This window comes from Schistocerca serialis, chromosome 2 (genome assembly GCF_023864345.2).
Source record: "Schistocerca serialis cubense isolate TAMUIC-IGC-003099 chromosome 2, iqSchSeri2.2, whole genome shotgun sequence".
Taxonomy (NCBI): Eukaryota; Metazoa; Arthropoda; class Insecta; order Orthoptera; family Acrididae; genus Schistocerca; species Schistocerca serialis.
Genome location: NC_064639.1, coordinates 416,051,971 through 416,077,131, shown reverse-complemented (window position 1 = coordinate 416,077,131; position 25,161 = coordinate 416,051,971). Strand labels below are relative to the sequence as shown.

The 25,161-nt window shown below is 41.1% G+C and overlaps 1 protein-coding gene across 1 annotated transcript in view; it reads left to right on the top strand.

Annotated features, from left to right (window-relative positions):
- Nucleotides 1-559: 559 nt before the first annotated feature.
- LOC126457260 (regulating synaptic membrane exocytosis protein 2) overlaps nucleotides 560-25,161 on the top strand; it is a 1,246,504-nt gene continuing 1,221,902 nt past the window's right edge. The window contains exons 1-2 of the mRNA XM_050093425.1: nucleotides 560-1,563; nucleotides 1,850-1,903. Coding sequence (XP_049949382.1) covers nucleotides 1,454-1,563; nucleotides 1,850-1,903 — 164 coding nt within the window. The 5' untranslated portion in view covers nucleotides 560-1,453. The remainder of the gene's footprint in view (nucleotides 1,564-1,849; nucleotides 1,904-25,161) is intronic.

Sequence of the window (25,161 nt, the reverse complement as noted above, 5' to 3'; positions counted from 1 at the left end):
CGGCCTTGAATGATTCCCGTATATGAGAGTGTACGTGTGTGAGCGCACCTGGTCGCAGGCCGGGCGCAGGCGGTTCCGCCCTCCCACGCACCGGTCACGTGAGCGACGGCGCATGCGCACTGCGCCCGCCCGATGCCTTCATTCAAAACCGACCCCCGTTGCACGGCGCGGAGGGGATCAATACCGTCGCCATGACGTCATCGCTGTTCCACACACCATTGGTTTAGATTTAACGCACCTAGTTACTTATTAACCGTGCATGAATGAGCGATTTTAGCAGTGATCCTCTGCGCCTCGAGCTTTTTCGAAAAAGTTTGCTCGGCGGACGTCTGCGCGTTCGTAATCAGTGCTCTACCCCTCCGTTACCCCCTCCACCGGCTTTCCCCGGTCTTATCTGGCGCTGTGTCTCTTTTAGCATTTTGATGATGATAATGGAGAGGGCGGGAGGGTCGTGGGCGCGGGGAGGGGAGGCGAGCGAGTAGGAGGGGAGGGGGAAGGAGGGAGGGAGGGGCGCGCTCCCCACCAGCGCCCAGAATAGCGAGCGGCTGCCTCGGTCAGACTGCGTATGTGTTGCGGCTCGCTCATCGCCGAAACTGGTACGCTGGTGAACGACTCACGTGCGGAGGGTTACCAGGGCGACTCGGCAGCACTGACCGGCAGCTAGCAGCAGCGCGCTTCAGCCAGGGTGAGGGCGGACACTTGCACCGCGCCTGCTGGTCCTTCCGAGAACCATGGCCGCAGAACCGCGATCGGGGGCGTACGGCGGCGGCTGCAGCGGAGGCGGCGAGCCCGTGGCCTAGTGCGTCGCGCCGGCCGGCGATGTAACACAGTATGGGGCGGCAGCGACTGCGCTCCGAGGAATGCTGGTGCCCCCTTCGTGGCTACTCTTCGGACACCAACCCCACGTAACGTCCGACCAAGATGCCGTAGCTCTTGCTCTGTTCCATGGGACAGACTTTATGTGAAAATCAAGTGACTCTTAGGTATTAACGAACGTTACGAACTTCATTTACGAAAAAGAAACGAACCGAAAGTTTCTTAGAAAAGCTTAGAAAATACGCTATAGGATGACACTACAATACCACTTAGGAAATTGATAATTTTTTTTTTTTTCAAACGATCTCTCGCTTTAGAATTTTCTAGTGTGCACTGCTTTCCCTGTGCCATTCGCAACCGGCGCAGAGCCGCAGGGCTAAAGTTTAAATATATTATAATCCCGCAATTGCTCGAGTGAAAACTGAAATTAAGGTGCTTCTGCACGATTTATGAGACTCGGGGGTATGTTCGGCGGAGATTTCTGATCGGTGCCGAGTCGGATTAGTTGTGGCGCTCGCCGCTAGGAGGTCGGCTCGGGCTGGTCAAGATGGCGGCCGGCGGGTGTACCGGCAGAGGCGACTGGCGAAATGGTGAGCTGGCATGGTGGCTGCTCTGAACCGCCTGCAGCAGCAACACCATGGCCGACCTGCCCGACCTCTCGCACCTCACGCCCGAGGAGCGGCGCATCATCGAGTCGGTGATGATGCGCCAGAAGCAAGAGGAGGAGCGCGAGAACGAGATCATGAGGTGAGCCACCGTGTCTCTCACTGCCTCTCTTTGTTAGCCTTACTCGCCATTACGAGCGAAGATTCCTTGACAAACGCAGTTCTCTGCCAAGATTCAGCATTAACATGCCTTAATATATGCCTTATTTGATTTTCAAATATCTGTTTAGTCTGCAAACAAAAATTCTATATTTAAAACATATCACCATCCAGATGACGTACTGTGTGTTTCATTTCTGTAATCACAATGCTGTCTGCTATAATGAGAATTATTTGTACAATTTCACTAGAAAAATTATGTTCTATAGCACTGGTGCGAGAGACCTGGTTCCAAATATTGTGACCCATGATCCACTTTCCTGGTAAGTCGATACAGACTACGAAAAAATTAGTGAGTAAATAAATCCCCTTCCCTAGCACAAATGTCTCTCCTGATGCAGAAGTCCAAGGTAATCTTATTGATGTGAGTCTTCTCTGTCGCATAAGTACTACTCAGCAGTGAACGAGGTAAGAAACTACTTTTCCTGCTTGTGATTACCGTACCCCTTACTGGCTCTCACAGTTAAAACTACTGGATGTGAAAAGTACCACCAATTTCTGTTCGGAATTGAATGTGAGGCCTGCAAGTTCCACAGTAGTTTATTCAATTAAGGAATCAGTTGACGTAACAAACAGAACCGAAACTCAACCTAGAGAACTTACTTTTGTATCTACAGTGGTTCTTTCACATCTCTGACTGTTACTTTATCCATTTTTTAAGATAACCTCTCAAACAGTTCTCATTAACTTGGTATTTGGTTGATATATGGCATTAATTGGCGCTAAAGATAACGCAGTATTGTGTCGAATCTCCTGCCAGGCATGTACCACAGATAAAGGGCCTCCAACAGTTACTTGTTTAACTGCTTTTCCTTATACATAGCGGTAACGTACCAATGACATCGATCGTTGTGAAATTCTGATCATCGGTGATGTGAATTCATTGTCAATTTTGATAAATTAACAAATTATTTAAAAGTGTATGATGACCTGAAATTTCGTCCTAGAGATTTCTAAATGGTAGTTTATAAAATATTAATGCTAAAGAACAATGTACTTAATCACTGTAGGACAGAGAACCAACTGATAGGCTGAAATCTGTCAACAAAGCTACAGCAAAATATTAGTTTTCTTACTGTGAAGAATCGTTAGGATTGTCAGTTACCTATTTATTTTTCCTTCTCTCTTGCATTTATTAAGAACAAACAACTCAACTTGCTATAAATTATTATATTGCATTAGTAAGATTATTTGTTACTGATGAGCGTGACACATGAATGACTATATTAATTCTGATGTTAGTCGGTACAGTTGTATCAGACGGAAGTACAGTTTTCTTTACAATTTATTTCTACTTTGTACTGCTTACATCTATTTACAGCTACCGATAACTTACTAAAAAGTGCTTCATGCTTTCAATATACTATATTCATTCAGACATATAAGAGAGAAAATGCTGCAATGCCATTGCATAAGGTTTAAGTCCTAGGCAAGAAGCCAAACAATTAATTGTCGCAGGGACGTCGAATCGTGGAGGCAGGTATGTATTCGCAACACTATCTTATAAATAAATACAAATCGTGTACGGAAATATGTACCAGACATTGTAACAGCTCCGAATGTGAACCTGGTCATCGAAGCCGTACGTTAATTTAGTTTTATTTTCTTACATTTGCTCCAAATACTTCCGTAGCAGGAAGAGCACACATACAACTGGAATGACACTAGAATCCTGCCTGAAGATTTTATGTTCGTGCATTATTATACTCACTGTACCATAATGCACATAGTGATCCGAGCATGTAGGCCTATGCATTCGGCCACCATCTGCGAAAACAACGCTGGCCGAACACCAGTTTTTGATGAAAACGTTAGAAACTTAGTATGTGATTGTTCTTAGGATATGTTTCAAAATATAGCGGGGTAATTGTACCTTAACAATTCTCGTTCCGGCGGCATACAGATTTATTAAAAACGTAGCCTTGTAATGTAGCAACTAAAAGAAGGGGACAATATTTGAAAACATGTGGTCAGTTACATCAACAGGCAGATTGTCAACAAAAGTCAGTCAGAACACTAATTCTTGCCTAAAAATTTTTATACTGAGCGCCTCGACATAGTAAATGCAGAATAAACTTTCATATGGCTCATAGATTTGATTTGTTGCAGAACATCTTCATGCTAAATGTTACAAGTTTTTATGAAACATTTATAGAATATCATTTCAGTCAGGTATATTTCCGTCTTCCACGACAGAACACTACAGATAGTTACTGAAAGAATTAATCTTTGTAATTAGTGGCGGTAAAAGTAATTCAGGGAAAGCAAGTAAATGTTATTATATTACCAGCAAAGGCTTATCCATGATTATTTTTACTGATGTTTACCTTTCAAGTAATAAAAGGATAAGGTGCCGTTATACCAATAGTTAAACAAAGATATGCTGAAATTAAATAAGCTATTGTACGAAAAATTAAGAAATGGCTAAAAAGAAACTCCTTTTTTCTGTGCTGTTTTTTAACTCTACTCACAGGGAGCCATTCGACAAGGAACAAGGCACTATTAATAAGAAACAACTCGAAAATTAGACTCAGCTCTGTGTTTAATACTGGAAAAGGGGACAGTCTAAAGCACAACGCACTCTTTTTTTTATCTTCTCAAGCAGTTAGGAATGGATGATGTGAGGAAAGGGCAGGCAAGGTAAATGAAGAGCTCAAACTTACCACAGCGAGCAAAGTGACACTGTGAATATTTTTGCATTCGAGAAGAGGGGGACTCGAATCCACGGCGACCATCTCATTTTAGTTTTCCTGTGGTTCACCTGCACCAAGTATGACGAATACCGGAATGGTTCCCTTGAAAGCATACTGCCTCTTCCCTTCTCCATCGCTGCCCAACGCGGGCGTACGAGCGTAATGACCTCGAAGTCAACATTACGTTAAACCCCAATCACCCTGCCTCTGACTTCTCACAGGATGCGTCTGACGGTGTTGGCAGGGATTACAACCATCTCATTAAATTAATGCTCGTAGTCTTATTATCTTTTGTGCATGTATGCCATTTCGCGTATCAAAGTTAGAGCAATTTTTCTCTGTTCCCAAAAGCAGATCACATCTCTACAGACGCTGCTCTGAACCAGATAAGAGGGCGAAAACTAATACTGGCAAAACTGACCTGACATCTCAGTATGTAGCTCCTTTCGAGAGTTATTTTTAGGGATAATGCTGACAGCTACTAAAAGATATTTTGTGAGTATTACTTGTTTCTTGCTGCTAGCAATTCTGCTGCAAACTCATACACATCAGCGTCACAGAAAATGCTTCAAGATTTCGTAGATAAATTTATAAATTAGAGACGGTGTGAGACTATATACGGTAATGAATAGTAGACAACAATTTTCTGGTTTTATAGTATACGACAAATGGCTCAAATGGCTCTGAGCACTATGGGACTCAACTGCTGAGGTCATTAGTCCCCTAGAACTTAGAACTAGTTAAACCTAACTAACCTAAGGACATCACAAACATCCATGCCCGAGGCAGGATTCGAACCTGCGACCGTAGCGAGTATACGACACATCATGTATGTTGGAACAGAGAAATCGAATCAAGCGAAAGTGGTGATTATTGGAGAGATAGAAAGAGAACATGGGTAAAAAGACGACTCAGACCAAGACTGTTTTCCATTACAGGAGAGGCAATTACCAAGCTTGCATCATGACCGCCATGTTGAAACGTAACTCCGATAAAAGTTTAGTATACGACTCCTTAGAGATATCGTCCTGTTTTATTCTCTGAGATCGGCGGAAATCAAGATAGTACGACAGACAAAATAATAAATTATAAAATATGAGCATAGAGACTATTTATTATGAGGACGACACATGACACTGACGTAATAAAATATACGAGTTATCAATGTCAACGTAATTCATTGGACATTGTCCCTGTTTGTGGCCTGGGTGAGTCGAAGCGTGTTATTCGGATTCTGCGGAACACAATTAGCTGTGACTATGAAGTTCAGTTTTCATTATTGTCCTCTAAGCAGAATTGTGAAACGAGTGACACACAAAATATCAAAGAAAAGTCGAGTAACCCTTTAGCTCGGAATATTAGGATTCTATTATAGCTGACCAGCCATAATTATTTTTCTTAGAATTAATTCCACAATTTCATCTGCGTGTTATGGTTAATTATGAAGAAACGATGTAATGACGTAATTGGGAATGACACAGGCAGAGTTTTCGCTTAAAATCTCAGTTCGACGCACATATTTTATCCGTTTAAAATATCGATTTTGGCATTAATTCTGCTCACAACAAGAACTCCATTATGCATTCTGAGATTCCGAATACAGATTGCGATTTTATCTGCAAACTCAGTGATTGTCATCGACCGGCATGATTACGCCACAACGTCACGTGCACAAATGGTGCCATCCAGTGTGAAACTTCGACTTTCTTTTATGGTCTACCAAATACGGAAACGATTTCAGTAGTATATGCGTCAAAAGTACTGTTATTGACTACAGAATTTGTACAAAAAGCTTGCTTTGCTACGTCTCAGAGCGCTGATACAGGAACAGCATCCGCATAGGTGTTCCCTACATTGTTATAATTAACGACTGAGATCATGAATTTTTTACCATTTTCAGTTTCTGATTGACTATGTGGCCCACTTTTTAGTTGACTTTTTCCCTTTCTCCATGGAGAAAACTGGAATTTTTAGAGTTTTGTTTTCCGCTGGTATCAAGATCATTAGAGGAGATGAAGCAGTGCTCGTTTTCTAACGAACCGTGCAGACAATCTGCAGCGTCCCTGTAGAAAGCAGCATCAGGATAATCGCCTGGAACGATTTACAAAACCTATTTATGTATAGGTGGGCCAGGACTCGCCTCTCGCTCCTCTACAATAAAAGTCCGTTGGTTTCGCCACTGTGCCATCTCGCGGGTATTTTTAAGCAAAATCAGAGATAAATTCAGTGACCAGCTGGTCGTATACCCAGTTTCCCACATTTCATTCGATCATCGTCTGGTCTTTTCTTACCGCTAGGAACGCAGTGAAGATTGTAATCCCCTACACTGAAGTACATAGTTGTCAGTACAGTAACATGGGTTAACAGGAGGAAGTAAGAGCCGAGGTACAGGCGGAAGTGTAGCTGTGCGGACGGCTATGAGTCGTGTTCGGATAGGTCAGTCGGAGCCGAAACGGTAGCTCGGAGTGTACGCTTTCGGACAGAGGGTCAACTGCCCTCTGAAATAAAAATAATAAAAAAAAACTTAATTGGTCGATCAACGATGAACTTGAACAAGCGTCATCATCGGTAGAGTTCCTTTCCTCGAAAGGCAAAGGTCGAGTCTCGGTCTGGCACACACTTTTAATCTGCCAGGAAGTTTCATAGGTTAGTACTTTCTCAGAGTCTATAAATAGTCCAGTAAGAGGTATCGCTCACGACTCTTTTCCATAATTTCGCTAACGGGCTGTAAATGGTCCTTTGTACTGCACCCACTTTCAAAACCAGATTATTCCTTCGTTTGCTGTAAGTACGGTGATTCTTTCTGTTTGGTTGACGACAAAAAGTTAAAACATTAAGTGAGCTGCAAGAAGTATTGAACGAGGCGTAGTGAAAAAACTTTTCGCTCTCACTTATCGCCACAGACCTACAGCTTAAAATTCGTCTAAAGAAGGAAAAGTAAAATTTAGGGACATGTATTACTAATTTTTTTATGACATGGATGTTCTACTAATAGAGACGTAAGAACAGTCCTGTTAGCTTGACGAGAGTTACATCACTCACAAATCCATTGCCTGCATGTCCATTAACAGTCAACATGCGCTGGACGACGCGTTGATTCCTCAGCTCGCACCGAGCGTGGTCAGAAAGTTAAAGGCGTTATTATACAGATAACATAATCTCACGTTAATTTTTATGACGTGATTGAATGTCGACTCTGCCAAGTATTCCAGCTCCATCCTCTACCAGGCAACGGTGTAATATCACAACATTTCTGCCAGTATCTGCTCTTAGCACATTTCCATTTTTATGAATCTGGAATCTGTACCAAGATCTTGTAATTTATGCTCCTGCTTAATCACTTTGGTATCACGTGTATGAACTCAGCTTGCTCAAATCGCATAAAATTTCAGCCTTCAATTGCCGTTTAGTACGGATTTGAGCTTGTAAGTTTACAAGTTTTAGAACATATACTGTATTTGAAAATTATGAAGTACCTCGAAGAAAACGATTTATTGACATATAGTCGGCACGGATTCAGAAAATATCGTTCTTGTGAAACACAAATAGCTCTTTATACTCATGAAGTAATAAGTGCTATCGACAGGGGATGTCAAATTGATTCCATATTTTTAGATTTCCAGAAGGCTTTCGACACCCGTTCCTCACGAGCGTCTTCTAACCAAACTGCGTGCCTACGAAGCATCGCCCCAGGTGTGCGACTGGATTCGTGATTTCCTGTCAGAAAGGTCATAGTTCGTAGTAATAGACGGAAAGTCATCGAGTAAAACAGAAGTAATATCCGGCGTTCCCCAAGGAAGTGCTATATGCCCTCTATTGTTCCTGGTCTATATTAACGACATAGGAGACAATCTGAGTAGCCGTCTTAGATTGTTTGCAGATGATGCTGTCATTTACCGTCTTGTAAAGTCATCACATGATCAAAACGACTTCAAAAATGATTTAGATAAGATATCTGTATGGTGCGAAAAGTGACAATTGATCCTGAATAAAGAAAAGTGTGAATTTATTCACATGATTTCTAAAACAAATCAGCTAAATTTTGATTACGCGGTAAGTCACACAAATCTGAGGGCTGTAAATTCAACTAAATACTTACGGATTACAATTACAAATAACCTGAATTGTAACGATCACATAGATAATATTGTGGGTAGAGCAAACCAAAGACTGCTATTCATTGGCAGAACACTTAGAAGGTTCAACAGGTCTACCAAAGAGACTGCTTACACTACGCTTGTCCGCCCTATTCTGGAATATTTCTGTGCTGTGTGGGATCCGCATCAGGTGGGAGTGACGGATGACATCGAAAAAGTACAAAGAAGGGCAGCTCGGGAGATAGTGTCACAGACATGATACGTGAATTGGAGTGGCAATCGTTAAAACAAAGGCGTTTTTCGTTGCGATGGAATCTTCTCATGAAATTTCAATCGCCAATTTTCTCCTCCGACTGCGAAAACATTCTGTTAGCCCTCACCTACATAGGGAGAAATGATCATCACGATAAAATAATAGAAATCAGGGTTCGCACAGAGAAATTTAAGTGCTCGTTTTTCCCGCGTTCCGTTCGAGAGTGGAACGGTAGAGAGACAGCATGAAGGTGGTTCATTGAACCCTCTGCCAGGCACTTTATTGTGAATAGGAGAGTAATCACATAGATGTAGATGTAGATGAAGCATTAATTTGCAGTCAACTCCACATCTGCATTACTAATCCGCTAACCTGGGACACAGTTTCATTGAGGGTTGCCTATGTAATAGCTTCCAGGGGCAACAACAATTTTATTTTCAATATCTCATTCACTTATTGATCAAATTTAAAAATTTAAATTGCTGTCATAATCCATTCATTAAGAGATATAGTCTTATGTTGAAGGTTCAACACAACAAGTATTACAGTCAGCAACTGTGTGTCTGTCTTGGGACAGCATAAGTCACGGCTCGCGAATTACCCAGACTAAGTTCATCCGGTATTTGAGAATAAGAGCACATGGTGACTCCCAGCGAACTTTTCAAACCATTGCAACATTTCTTGTCGTTGATATGCTCCTCCATCCTCACAAAATGATGAAAGGAAAAACGTTTATCGCTTACCACATTTTAGCTGTTCTTGCAGTAAAGGTAGAGCATCAGGCATGACGTTTTAGTTTATTACTTCTTTCCTAAAAACTCTATTCGCAACACGTTTTCAGACCGTATCCACATATACCACTGAATGCACCTGCAAAATTATATCACTGGGTGACACAGTTTTAAACATAGGTGATCGATTCCTTAACGAATCGGCGGTGGGGTTTACTGGTCTTTTACTGAAGTCACAATGACAAACTATCAGCCTCGTACAGAGAGTAGCAATTATTTGTTACTGTAGACAGATCTGAAACTCTGTGCACGACCAAATGTGACAATATAGTACCCGCTTTTAGCCGTAAGATAAATGACAAACTCGTGATATACCTCGTGTAGCACGAATACGTGGAACGAATATATTGCGTCAACTACAGGTAAATCAGAAGGCAGGCTTTGATTTACTGGAGCAATAGCGGAAAACGTAATTTTCCTACCAAAGACATTGATTACACATCATTTGTAAGACGTGTACCGATTTTCTGTTTCTGTGTGGACCCGACATAAGGTTGTGGTTACTGCAAACATCAAGTGTATACAAAGAATTACAATTCGAACGGTAGAAGCCTTTTTTGACTATAGAGAGAATTTATAAGAAATGCCACAAAATCTGAAGTGAGGTACACATTAAGAAAGGCTGTTGGTGTAGTTGTACTCAAACAGAAAATTACAAGCACACGTTCTCAGGGAGCAATCTGTGCATATTCTGCAGTCCCCTATATGCAGGATAGTACAAAACGATACCGACAGACTTCGATGGGTTGTAGGAGATGTCTTGAGGAACAAATTGAGTATAGGAACCAGAATCCGGAAACGTCATTCAACGACACTACAGAGCGTCGAAGGTACAAGCTCCGGCGCCTTGAGCCAGGCCATCCCTTTGGCAGCAAACGTGACTTTGTGGGCTGACGGAGGGTAGGCGGAACGTGTCGTAATCTTGCTTGTTACCCAGTGATGACGACTATTGCCACAATCGCCAGTGCAGAAGTGGAGCTAGCCGCTGTGTAGATTGGTCTTGTCGCCTATGAATGTGATGCTCTATTGTCTTGGTGGAAAACAGTTTTGGACATGAGTTTCTACCTGCAGTTCATTTTTTTTCCCTGTGTACCGAAAAGCATTGGAGATTTTAGGGGGTGCCAGGAGAAAGATAAACTGTGGATACAAACCCATGTTAGAAACTGTCATGTATTGAGACATTGGAGCATCACATTCATAGGAGACAAGACCAATCTACACAGCGGCTAGCTCCACTTCTGCACTGGCGATTGTGGCAATAGTCGTGATCACTGAGTAACAAACAAGATTGCGACACGTTCCGCCTACGCTCCGTCAGCCCACAAAGTTTGCTGCCACAGGGGTGGCCTAATGGCAGCTGCCAGCACCTTTAACTTCGACGCTCTGTAGCGTCACTGGATGACATTTCTGGACACAAGTTCCTATCCTCCGTTGATTTCTCAAGACACCCAGCTTCTCGAGTTTTGTTGGTATCGTTTAGCAACACCCTGTATATTGTGGCTATAGAAACAAAATTAGATTAACAGCACTTGCAATATCGCATGTCTTATGATCCAGATGAACGTTTTACATTCCAAAGAGCATCAGTATAGTTATTATAGTCAGTATTTTCATCTCCTGCTATGGACGAAGCTGCATGGGTGCCTCGGTAGTGAGGCCTGAACTGTGGGGCCCAGACTACACTTCACTTCCTACTTATTCATACCGTCAAACGGCTATGCCTTCTGTATAGAAACTAGAAAACTCCTAGCCAGCAGTGCTGGGGTTCGCACTGTCTTGTTCTCGGCGTCAGAGGGCTACTTAGCGGGCACAGCTCTGCCTCGCTTTCTCTGCTGCCCTGGCAATCACCTTAAACTATACCTGCACATCAAATACGATAAGAAGTGGAGCCATTACGCTTTCTTACGTTGCAGCAAATAGAGAAAACAGTGATGATTAATTTCACGACTGGAACTGAAAAATAATTTAAATGGCGGTCAAAATTAACACACTATAGCTGTTGAGTAAGCAGCAAAGGAAACTCATTAGAAATTTGAAATTCGGAGAGGGCACTGAAGTTCAGATATAAGAAATAAAAGTTTTGAGGTTTGTCAACACATCGTAATTCTGTCAGAGACGCCAAGCAGCTGAACGGAATGAGCAGTGACTTGAAAGTAGGATATAAGATGAACATCAACAAAAGCAAAACAAGGGTAATGGAATACAGTCTATTTAAATCAGGCAACGTCGAGGAAATTAGTAGGAAATTACGCTCCGAAGGTAATAGATAAGTTTTGCCATTTGGACAGCAAAAAACCGGTGATGCCTGAAATTAAGGGGGTGTAAAATGAAGATTGGCTATAGTACGGAAAGCATTTTTGAAAAAAGGAACTAGTTAATACCTAATATAAATTTAAGTTTCTTTACTGTGAGAGCTACAGGTTTTATTGTGTCACAGTAGGAAATTATGCAGAGAATTGAAGGACAGGAGACTGATATTTTGTTACTATATAGCCTTATTCAGGTTTTATTGCCTTCATGAATACATATCCTGACGTTGTAGATGGACATATGTCTACTTTGAGTTAACCATTATTTCTGTCAATAGTTGTCAGATGTAATATATTTTTCAGCAACGTTTTAAGGTTGTTCGATAATTTGCTTTTCCCCGTATGTTACAACACGTCTTTCATTACCTGACGGATGTAGAAATTGAAGTTTGACAGCTAGTTGTTTATTAAAAGATTTTTTTTTCTTTGAGTAAACAGCTAGCTGTCAAACTCGAATTTCTACACCTGTCAGATAGTAAAAAATGTATAATATATCTGCAAAAGCAAATTATCGAGCAACTTTAAAATGTTGCTGAAAAATATATTGCGTAAACAACTACAAACAGAAATAATATTTTACTCAAAGTCCATCTATAACGTCAGGACATGTACTGATGAAGGCAATAAAACCGAAATAATCTTATATACGAAAATAAAATACCAAACAGTATACTGACTTCGGATTCTCTACATAAATTTGAGTGTTAGGAAGTCTTTACACATAAGTGAAACGAGAAGGATAGACAGTTTAGACAAGGAGAAAATAGAAGCTTTTGAATTGTGGTGCTACAGAATAATGGTAAAGATGAGATTGGCAGATCACTTAACTAATGAGTAGGTACTGGAAAGAATTACGGAGAAAAGAAATGTGTTGCTTGGCTTGGCTAAAAGAAGGGATCGGTGGGTAGGACACACTCCATGAAGGAATCGTCCGTTTAGTATTGGCGGGAAATGTGTATATTTGGGAGGGGGGGGGGGGAGTGAAGGGGGAGGGGGGTAAAAATTGTAGAGGAAGACCAAGAGATGAATAAAGTAAACAGTTTCAAATTCCTGTGGGTTGCAGTAGTTATTCGGAGATGAAGAGGCTTGAACAGGATAGAGTAGCGTGGAGAGCTGCATCAAATCAGCCTTCACACGGAAGAAAACATCCATATTCATTCAATTTTTTAACGGGAAATTTAGTTGAATCTACTGTTTGTCCAAAAGACGTAACATTTGCTGAAATTAGTTTTTGAAGAATAATTAAGATCCCTTAGTAATAGAGTAATAAACTAGCCCATGCAATATCAGAATTAAGCACGTTACATTTTTCCGAGTGAATTCTAGTGTGTGTAAACGTCGCTCGAAAGATATCGATGAGGCACACAACTAATGCTTACTTAATTAGTAAATGTGTTTGGACATCAAGTTGACATTTATCCTGTATAAAGCGTGTGGACGGGAAAGATAAACTCTTGATACAAACAAGCGTCTGCACATAATATCAGAGATATTGTATGGCAGAAATGTTGCAGTTGTGGAATCTCCTGAGAATTATTTCACTTGATACTTGTAAATTTTAATAACATTGGTTTCGGGATATTTTTTCGTAGCAGCTGTTGTATGAACACTAAGACGAGCTCAGTTTTGATAAAATTATGGCCGAGCGGTTCTAGGCGCTACAGTCTGGAACCGCGCGACCGCTACGGTAGCAGGTTCGAATCCAGCCTCGGGCATGGATGTGTGTGATGTCCTTAGGTTAGATAGGTTTAAGTAGTTCTAAGTTCTAGGGGACTAATGATCATAGCAGTTAAGTCCCATAGTGCTCAGAGCCATTTGAACCATTTTGATAAAATTAATTGTACCGCTTTTGAATATTTGTTCTCTCATATAAGAACTGTCTGTTAATATTTATGACCACGTAAATGTTAATTTTTCTTTTCTTTTCGTAACAGTTTTAATTTTGTGTCATGTAATCTGACTGTAAAAGGAAAATGTTAATGGAAGAGTCTGTCACATGCAATATTTGTACTTGAGCACTGACTCCTACAGTCCTTATGTTAAAGGTCTGGCGTACTCGGTCTTCTACGCTTGAAAATATGGTTCCTGGGGCACGACAATAATGTGCTCTGTTTTACTTTTACTACAGCACCGAATCCTTGTTGAGTGTATCGCTCCTTGCATGGTGACGTTTCGTGGGAAAATTATTAAATGAAAGAAGAAGCCCAGAGTTATGCGTTTAGCGTGTTAAATTATTATCTTCCAGCAACTTTTAATATGCAAAATGAGTACCTACTGAACCACTTTGGTTAAGCATCTCAGACACTTTGCCAAATATAATTATTATTTTACTTACAATACTCGCTTCTTTCTTGCACCCTCGATATCCCGTTCAAAATCTTACTTTCATCAGTTTTTTTTGCATACTTTCACGTCATCCGTCGTCATTTCCTTTACTGCTATCGTCCGACCCACAGTGAGCTGACGTAGCTTCTCTCGGGCTCGTGCAGCTGCAAGGGTTGACTACAACAGAGCAACAAAATAAGTGCTCCTCACGGGATCGTCAGAGGAGTGCAATGCTTTTCTGCGCAATTTCTTTCCTTTACAGTCATTTTATAATCAAATAGCTCCATCAAAGGGGGGATGAGTACAGGGCCCAATTTAGATATTATTTTACATATAAAAAATTTCAGTCATATGTGCATAAATAAAAATGTGAGATGACATCTGATATCTTGAAGATATAGCCACCCCACGAATTCCTCCCGGCGCCCCCCCCCCCCTCCTGCCCCTCTTACAACAAAAGGAAATTTTCTTTAAATCTGTATATTCGTTACAAATATTTCTGATAACTGTAATTTAAAGAAAAGGAAATTTTGTGTTCTGGACTTCATGCAGTATGACAAAAGAATGTGAAATCTGAATCAAATTAACTGGAAAAAATACGTAAAGCATAAATATTACACACGCAAACACACACGTCACTGACTCAAACCAAACAGAGGCAGTTCCAAGAACCATAACTCACCTAAACAGTTGGTGCCCAAACAAATAATACCTTTACAGCTGTAAACACAAAGTATAATATTTGAGGCTGGGTGACTTAACAAGTATCAAAAATAAAAGATTTAATATAAAGTTAACATTTAGAAAAGCTTTATGTAAATGCAGTGGGCTGATGAGGTGTTGATACTTTTGAATTACCCAACCTGGTAGTAATGTTAAGATTTCAAGACATTTCGTTCAGTAACTCCTCATATTAGATGTTTATATGTGCACGAATGGCCTTTGCCGGTGCATCCATTGCATTTAAAGTAAAAAAAAAAAAAAAAAAAAAAATGGAATTAGCGAACACTCAACTTTGCAAAGTGGAATATATACTATAACACGACTCTAAATTATCATAAAGATTCAAATATGACTAACATATAAATCACATGTAGTGACAGTTTTTAATAAAAGAAATCATTCCTACAAATAGTGTTAAAAACTCTTAGAACAATTGCAAACACGATAAGATTTCCACCAAAAAGCAAACACCAAAATTTAATGTTCATAATTATATATATATATATATATATATATATATATATATATATATATAAGGATTGGAACTTAAATAGTGGCAACTATTTATTCACAACCGATAGAAAAGAGATAAATGTTTGCACCTGTTACTGTCCTTCAAAGTAGTCACCAGCGTTGTGTAGAACCCGTTGCCAGCGATGTGGAAGGCGTAGTATACCGTTGGCAGAGTCTGTTCTGTTGATGGCGCGAATGGAGCGGTCTCAAGTTATGGTGATTCTCGTGTACGCCTGTGATGGTGTTATCCTAACGCATTACGTTCCTCCACAGCAGACCGTCAATGCACAGTATTACTGTTCGTTTTTGGAGCATCACCTGCGACCAGCTTTGCGAAAGAAGCGGTGACACTTCCTGCGCAAACAATCCATCATTTTGCACGACAATGTGCGGGCACATACTACAGCGCAAGCTGTGGCTGCTCTGTTCGGTGGATGGGACTGGGAAGTACTCTACCATCCACCATCCTCTCCGGACTTGGAAGTCCTCGTGACTTTTATTTGATTCCGAAGATGAAGGAATCACTTTGTAGCATTTGCTTCAGAACTCTTCCAGTGATTCGACAGGCAGTAGACAGTTCCATTCGCACCATCAACAAAACATGCTCTGCCAACGGTATACTACGCCTTCCACATCACTGGCAACGGGTTCTACACAACGCTGGTGATTACTTTGAAGGACAGTAACAGGTGCAAACACGTAACTCTTTTGTATCGCTTGTTAATAAATAGTTGCCACTATTTAAGTTCCAACCCTCGAATATATATATATATATATATATATATATATATATATAAACTTGCGTGTGTGTGTGTGTGTGTGTGTGTGTGTGTGTGTGGGCGCGCGCGCGCGCGCGCGCAGTTCCAAGTTCCGAGATAACTGCGTCTTTAGGTCGTAGTCATTAACGAAAAAAACTTATACTCACAGGGAGGTCCTTTCAATTACTTCCTGAAATGGAATGACATGAGAACTATGTTATTTTCATTGTGTTTTACATGTAGGTACGTTCCTACTTCCACAACATTTGTAGAGAGAATACTTCGTATTCGTAAAGGATCTCAAAATACTCTAGAGAACTCCTTACATTAATTCTTCAGCGTTTTGGAAAGGTAGTGCGTTCCCACTAAAATCTTTCCACTCTTCTCTTGATAACTCTTGTACGTCCAGTCACAGTGTCAACATAGGGGTAATATTCCCCGAAGTAGCTTCGCAACGCTCTTTTAGCAAGTTTCAAGTATGAACATTTTCTTTCTTCCAATAAAAAAAAATGGTTCAAATGGCTCTGAGCACTATGGGACTCAACTGCTGTGGTCATAAGTCCCCTAGAACTTAGAACTACTTAAACCTAACTAACCTAAGGACAGCACACAACACCCAGCCATCACGAGGCAGAGAAAATCCCTGACCCCGCCGGGAATCGAACCCGGGAACCCGGGCGTGGGAAGCGAGAACGTTACCGCACGACCACGAGATGCGGGCCTGTCTTCCAATCCTCTATCGTCATCCTAGTAGTTCACAGTTCCCATTCCAGGGCAAAAAATTTCAAGCATTAATTTCCTTTATTTAAGTTTTCACATTCCACCCTTTCCCTATCGGACTTCTCCAGCATAAAACGTATATCCTGAAGTTTTGATACTTCTTTTGGATCACTGTAGACGCATAGCCCACTTTCTGTTACTACTGCTTTGATTTCCACTTTCTCTCAGTCACGTGCAACTGATGCCCTCTTCAAACATATCGATGATATCCAAATTAACTTCTTGCCCATGTAATTTTTTTTTCCTGAATCCAAAAATACCTCTTTCTTTGGGTAAAACTTCAAGGTTTTCTCCCAGAAATCTCATAAATGACGATTTCAGTTTTCTTTTCCGGTTTTCGTCAAACCATAATATTATTTTTTGACCCTCGAACTATAGCTCCACACTTCCATTGCTCGAATCTACTCTTCCTTTAATCCGCTTTAATTAACAACGCCCAATATTATATCAGCGTTAACGTCTTCACCCATTAATAACATTAACTCCAGTTCTTTCCGTGATACCTAACGGCTGCTTCGACGTGATCAGTTACTTCACCTTCGTAATGAGTACTATCTTACATCACTTGATAGCTTTACATTTCTTCAAAGCACCTCTTGAAATCACCGTGGCGCCACTTGTAGTGTCTACAATCATTACCATTGTAATATTCCCGAAGTTTACAAATATTTTAGGACAAATTGCAGATTTCATTGAAGGCTGATTTTCTGTCAACAAGTCTTCTGTAAGACTATCATTATCCAGTATAATTATAAAGAGGTATCCTTCTCTTTCAACTATATTAATCGAAACTCCATGAGTGCTGAGTAAACGCTTTTCGTTTGGTCCAAGATTTTCTTTCTATCTATAATTTTTAGAAGTTGTCTTGTTATTAGTCAGCTCTTGACACATCAGCGTCAAGGGCTCCAAGTCAGAGGGAATTAATTACAACACTTTTCTGTGACTGACCGTCTACACTCTCATTTTCGTGTCTCTGTAAATTTTTAATCCTTTTTAATATTTCTATTACAAGTACGATTGGAAGTGGCTCGACTACAAGGGTTCCTGTTCACGTGCTTGAATCGATTACAGAAATATGATCATTCGACTTTATCTGAGCTTGGGGCAGGAGGCCACATTTCTTTATTACTGCTGTGAGGATCTCTTCTTGTCCACTATTGAGGCCTATTGTCGTGGTAAGATAGCCTCTTCGATAACCATTTCCACTGCTCGTCCAATCGTTCTTAAATCTGTTCCGCTCGTTGAATGACCCTGTTACGTTGATTCAGTAGCTGGAAATTCTATTGTGACAGTTCAGAACGCGTGTCTAGCTGAAAGCGGTCCCTGTTACCATTATAATTAGTACCAGTTCGGCTATGATTATCCAAATCCTCCAATATAGAAATGAACTGTTCCATGCTATCATTTCTGCTTGTGACAGCAGTAGCGTGTTCGTGCTGTGCCAACTTAGGAATCAATATACGAATAAAATCCTCGAGTAGCAGTGGCTGGGCAGAAATCAAATCGTTTCGGTAGCAATAGTTAAAAATTCAGCCATTATTTTATGTTTGCCACCATCCGGATGATTACGAGCCCTGAATATTTCAGCCTTCTCTTTAGATTCTCGGCTTTGTGATAAGAATCTTTCTAGAAAATTCAGCTCGAATTTTTCTGCAGTATAGCAATTTAGAGCCATGCGCATCGTGTGGATCTTCGTGTGCCCATATAGATAATTGCGGATAAAATCAGTCTTCCAGTCTTCTACCAACTTTGATGTAAGAACACTGGTGAACTGATTTGCTGACATTACTGAATGAACTCTTTCATCACTTCTTTGTATGAGAAATCATGAATGTTTTCGACATTTGTACCCGTCATAGTGCCTATCACCTACCACTGGATTGTCGCATTAGAGTATATATTTTTCCAGTGGTAGAAGACTCGCTGTTCTGCGCTCATAGGTAGCACACTGCGCCTAGCACACGTCCGCCGCGGCGCTCGGAGGCCGCAGCACAGTTGCGACACCCGAGGACGGGCTTATGAGAGCCCGAAACCGGTCGTGATAATAAAAGATATTTACAACTGAAGCAGTATTTTCAACCTCTGGTATAATGCTCAGATGCGGATGTTCTTCCAACAGGGTTGTTTGTAGTATTTAAAAGATTACTTTCTCTGCGAACGGCATCCATGTCAGGGTCTTGTCTCAACGCCATATCTCAAATCACCGGTCCCATTTCCACTACATAATTCGGTCTCGATTTTTCCAAACCATGTTCCATTTGTTGAGTCTGCGGCACTCTCACATTGGTACTAGGTGGCATTCTCTTCATTGTTGTTGTAGACTCACTCTGGTCATGGGCAACATTACTGCCTTCTTGTGTGTGGAACCGATCGAGGTTGGGCAGTGGTTAGCACCATCGACTCGTATTCTGGAGGAAGACGATTCAAATCAGCGTCTGACCACCTTAATTCAGATTTTATGTAATTTCCCTAACCCACTCAAGGCAAATGCCGGGATGGTTCCTTGGAAAAGGGCACTGCCTATTTCCTCCCACATACTTGAAACAATCCGAGCTTCAGCTCCGTTTCTAATGACCTGGATGTCGACGAGACACTAAACCCTTATCTTCCTTTCATGAGTGTGGAGCTAAAATAGTGTACTGCCTGCTGTGTTCGCAGTGAGTTTTCAACAACGACAATCTATACGGTCAAACATGTTTTTCCTTCTAGTGGGCGTACATATATGACGTCTCAGGAATCATTTCCTGCAATTTGTCCCCATTTAGCAAAATCACCCTGTATTCTTTTTCCTACCGCTGCTGTTCTTAATTCACGCGTTAACGTGGCCACGAGATGGCGCCATAACATATGGTGTGCACGTTTGCGCAAAGACTCAGTTCTCTTTCCTCATGCTACTGCTAGAGCGTCACTGTTACCATTGTGATTTCATTCAATAGTAAGTGTATTACCTGCGCACCAATAGCAATGGCATCTAGCACAATTTGTTCAGCTTTTAAACGCGAAATTACAGACCTCAGAAAACCCACATGGCGGTACCTTTTCCCCAGTTGTCTGTCTCTACATCTGCGTGGGTACACTGCAAATCACATTTAAGTGCCTGGCAGAGGGTTCATCGAACCACCTTGACAATTCTCTATTATTCCAATCTCGTTTAGCGCGCGGAAAGAACGAACACCTATATCTTTCCGTACGAGCCCTGATTTTCCTTATTTTATCATGGTGATCGGTTCTCTCTATGTCGGTCGGCTTCAACAAAATATTTTCTAATTTGGAGGAGAAAGTACGTGATTAGAAATTTCGTTAGAAGATTCCGCCGCAACGAAAAACGCTTTGTCCACCCCAAATCCTATACCATTTCAGACACTGTCTCCCCTACTCCGTGATAAAACAAAACGTGCTGCCCTTCTTTGAACTTTTTCGATTCCACACCGGGCAGCAGTATTCTAAAAGAGGACGGACAAGCGTAGTGTAGGCAGTCTCTTTAGTACATCTGTTACATTTTCTTAGCGTCCTGCCAATAAAACTCAGTGTTTGGTTAGCCTTGCCCACATTTTCTGTGTGTTCCTTTTAGTTTAAGTTGTTCGTAATTGTAATTCCTAGGTATTTAGTCGAATTTACGGCCTTTATATTTGACTGAAGTTTAACGGATTCCTTTTAGCACTCATGTGGATGACTTCGTTATTTATTGTCAATTGCCAATTTTCGCACCATACAGATATCTTTCCTAAATCGTTTTGCAAATTTTTGATCTTATGCTGATTTTATTAGTCGAGAAATGACACAGTCATTTGCAAATAACCTAAGAGGGCTGCTCAGATTGTCTCCCAAATCGTTTGTATAGGTAAGAAACAGCAAAGGGCCTATAATACTACCTTGGGGAATACCAGAAATCACTTCTGTTTTACTTGGTGACTTTCCGTCAATTACTACGAACTGTGAACTCTCTGACAGGAACTCACAAATCCAGTCACATAACTGAGATAACATTCCATAAGCACGCAATTTCACTACAAGCCGATTGTGTCCTATGCATAGCTAGAACGCACCATTAGACCCCGAAGAAAGCCGCTGCAATCGTGGCCGAAACGTTGGCTTTTCTATAGCAGCAGTAGTTTTTACATTATGACGCGGTACCAAACCCAGAAAACTTTTATGTCAACGTTACATAAGTATTTACTTCATTTGAAAACTAATAATTGCAGCTGTTAGGAGCAGTATTTTTTTGGTTGCTTAGAATCTTCAAGTACATGTGGCAAGAGCAACCCATCAATGGCTATTTTCCCCTGGGCAGCAGGTCAGGTGTTGAAGTGTGGGCGAGTGAACACAAAACGGTTAGACCATAATGATAGGCGTAGCCCTCTTAATAGTGCAGTTACGACCGTGCAGAAAGTATCAGGTAGTAAATTATGTGACGTGTTTGCGGGAAGACTGTTAGCTACAGAGAGAAAGCAATTAATGCACTGAAGTGGGTACATATTAAGGTGCCGTGTGGCTATAATTAAAGTACAGCTACTTACAGACGTGCGGTGTGGGCTGTAATTATTGTAAGCGGAAGCGATTCACGGTGCAAAAAAAATAGTTCTAATTTTGACCACCAAGTGAAAGTCTGGCGCTGTAACTAGCACAGAACGAGAGAAATGTTTCAACACAAGAAAATTTTTTTGCGGAGAATAAATGGAAAAATTCATTTCGTTGTTTTCAGTGAATGCTGGGTTTTTTATATTTTTGAAGTAGTTAATATTCTTGATTAACCTCCTTTGTTTGATGGCCGCGTTTGCTGGCGTGATAATACTTCAGTGCACAGTCGTCACGAGCAGCCGCGCATTTTGCGCCGACACCGGTGATTAACACATCGGTTCGTGCCAGTGATTGCACAGCTGTGCGTCGGAACAGACGCAGGTGGACCCCCTGCGCTTATCTGGCGGGCCTCGCGCCTAGGCAGCTGCCGCACCGCACACCGCCTGCCTCTCCCCGCTTCATGTTTTACGTGGCCATTACTACTTGCAGCCACACTGCAGCATTATTTTAGCTCTCTTCTTCTTGGTACAGTTTCGCAGTTACTCAAAATCGTGTGCCTCTGTGTCTAAATGGTTCAATTGGCTCTGAGCACTATGGGACTTAACATCTGAGGTCATCAGTCATCTAGAACTTAGAACTAGTTAAACCTAACTAACCTAAGGACATTACACATATCCATGCTCGAGGCAGGATTCTAACCTGCTACAGTAGCGGTGGCGCGGTTCCAGACTCAAGCGCCTAGAACCACTCGGCCACACCGGCCGGCATCTGTGTCTACAAAAAGTTATTTCATCCTCGGACATGACTGTACTAACAACACTTTTAAAAAAATTCCCTCCTTACTTTTAACATTTTGATAAACAACAGCAAAATGAAAGAAAATAATTATGTCTATACGGTCTTCAATTTGCACTCAGAGAAACGTACGTTTCTTTTAATTTGAGGCTCAGTACTTGCGTAACTTGTCAGGGTATAGGTTTTCGAAATTCTGGTTTTAATAACACTTGCACAGTCTCCTGTGAAGTCTAAAATTTACTACGCCCTCTCACTCTACGAATAACCAATGTAAAATTATGACAGTTCATCTTAAATTTTTCCTGTGTTCTCACCTAGATTAATTATGCCATGTTACGTAATGAATAACTTGCTTGCTTGGAAAAGACACTGGTTTCCACTATGTCACCTAACAAGTTTACATTTTTTTAAAATTCGAATGAAATCTTCAAGGCCAAATATTTGTAAAATATATCTTTAACATCGCTGGAATAAACTTCTCTGTATTATTGATGTAAGACACGAACAGAAAGACTCTGCTCTTCCAGCTCCAAACCATAACGTACATCATAAATGAAAATAGTATATCATGCACTGAAACAATTCAAAAATATGTTTATTGCTTTCTACATTCGTCCTACTCTATCCGAGAAGTTTCATCACTGCTTACCGCCGTTAGACGGTGATAATTAGCAGTTATTCTAAAGAACCTGACCAAATGTGACATTGGAGAGGTCATGGCCCCGATTAGCTTAGGATCTCATTTGTCACCACATGCGCGGATTACATATATGTTAGATAAATAATTCCACTAGTGGGATCTAAAGTACATTTCTGTCCTCGTCTCTAACATGAAATATTCTCGAGACGATTTTCTGTTAAATATGTCACTTCTGCCTGTTAATGTGCAGGTGCCAGCTAGTTCCAAATAAAATAAAGCTAGCTCTATACGTACCATTCTATCATTTCTTGTGCTTCTGCATTACAGTCATCAGTAGTCGGGATCGGTCACTCGTGCCATTGCGTCTACAGTCAACTGGGATGTAACTGGGGCGAATTCATTCCATATAATGGGCAACAAAGCGAAGAGAAGGAAACGTACAGAATCTTACTACCAGTCTGTGAACGTGTCCTCAATTAAATCCCAAATTTCTTCTCAGTGACTGATGGAGGGATAGACCTACATCTACAACTATACTCTGCAAGCCACCTTACGGTGTATGGCGAAGAGCACTTGGAGTACAACTATCTTTTCCCCATCCTCTGTCCCACACATGAATGGTGTATGGGAAGAATGATTGCCAGTAAACGTCCATAGTTGCTCTAATTTCTCTGATTCTCTCGCAAGACATATTTGAGAGAAAGTAATATGTTGCCAGAGTCTTCCCGCAACATGCTCTCTCGGAATTTCAGTAGCAAACCTCTTCGTGATGCACCACCCCTCTCTTGTGACGTCTGCCACTGGACTTTGTTGAGCATTTCCGTAATTCTCTCGCGCCGACTAAACAATCCAGTGACAAAATGCGCAACTGTTCGTTGGATATTGTCTTCTGTCGGTCGAAGCTGGCTCACCAGCTCGTGCCCTTCTGCTTAGCGTTGATGACTCTCGATCACGGTACCCCGGGTTCGATTCCATGACGGGTTGGAGATTTTCTCTGCACGGAAATGGGGCGTATGTGTTGTCTTCGTCATCACTTCATCATCAATGAAGTCGCCCAAGTAGCATCAAATAAAAAGACTTGTACTAGGTGGCCGAATATCCCATGTAGGATCTCCTGGCTAAAAATGACCCCCCACACAACACTATCTCGTTATGGTGCCCGACCGGAGAGCAATACTCAAGAATAGATCACACAACTGTTTTAGTAGAGGTGGCTTCTTTCGAGAATGAGTTATACTTTCTTAAGGTTCTTCCAATGAATCTCAGCCAGGCATCTGATCTTCCCACTATTAGACTGAAATGATTAGATCGTTCCAGATATTTATTCCTAAGCACTTTATGATAGTTACTGTTTACAGTGATTTGCCATCGATAGTGTAATCGTACAGTAGCGGATCTCTGCGCTTATTTATACACAATACCTTACACTGAAAGCCTCCATATTCATTTTGAAACTTAACCAGTGTGTTCCCTATGCAATTATGAATCCGGTTTCTGTCCTGAAATATATACCTGAACATTGAACGTGGTCCATTAATAACGCAGTCTGACAACTAACATGAAGTTCTGGAGATGGTAATACTTTAACGAAAAACAACGGAAAAAGGCGTATTACTCAGAAGTAATGGTGACTGCAAACACCATACCACACTGCCAAAAGTGTAATAAATTTTGCATTATCGGTTCAATTTGACCTCTTAGCACGGTCAATGACCGACTGAATAGATGATTTCGATCCACTAACTGACCTCTTACGGATTTTCGTCAGATCGGTTGCCAAAATTGTACTTTCACATTTATCGAATGTTTCTCTCATTGTTCTCCGACGGTCATTTACGCTTCTTTCACCTTTTCTTTGTCAACTAGGCTTTGACTTCGCTTAAATCTTCGTAATAACTTTGCAACAATGCTATTGAAACATGGTGGGTATTTTCCTCCCCTAAAAACCTTGTAGGCACATATTTGTCTGAGGCATATTGAACGATGCTTTTGAATTTTATCCATTTTTGATCCACATTTTCGTCCTCAAACCGGAAAATTATGTTGGATGGTCAGATGTTCTGCAATGTGTATCCTCTCACTATTTTTAAGCAAAAAAGTTTTCTTTCCTTTCCTAACATACTTTCTGAAGTCACTGATGGTCTCCTCTACGTTGATTGATTCGAAAAATACATCCTGTTAATTGCTAAGAGATCTAAGATGTTATCATGGTGAGCTGGTTCTCTAACTTTGTGCTCTAAGTAAATTTCGGACAATATATTCCGAATAGTCTAATTCTGCTCCAAGTAATTTTCGGGCAAGACATTCCGAATAATCTAACACGAAT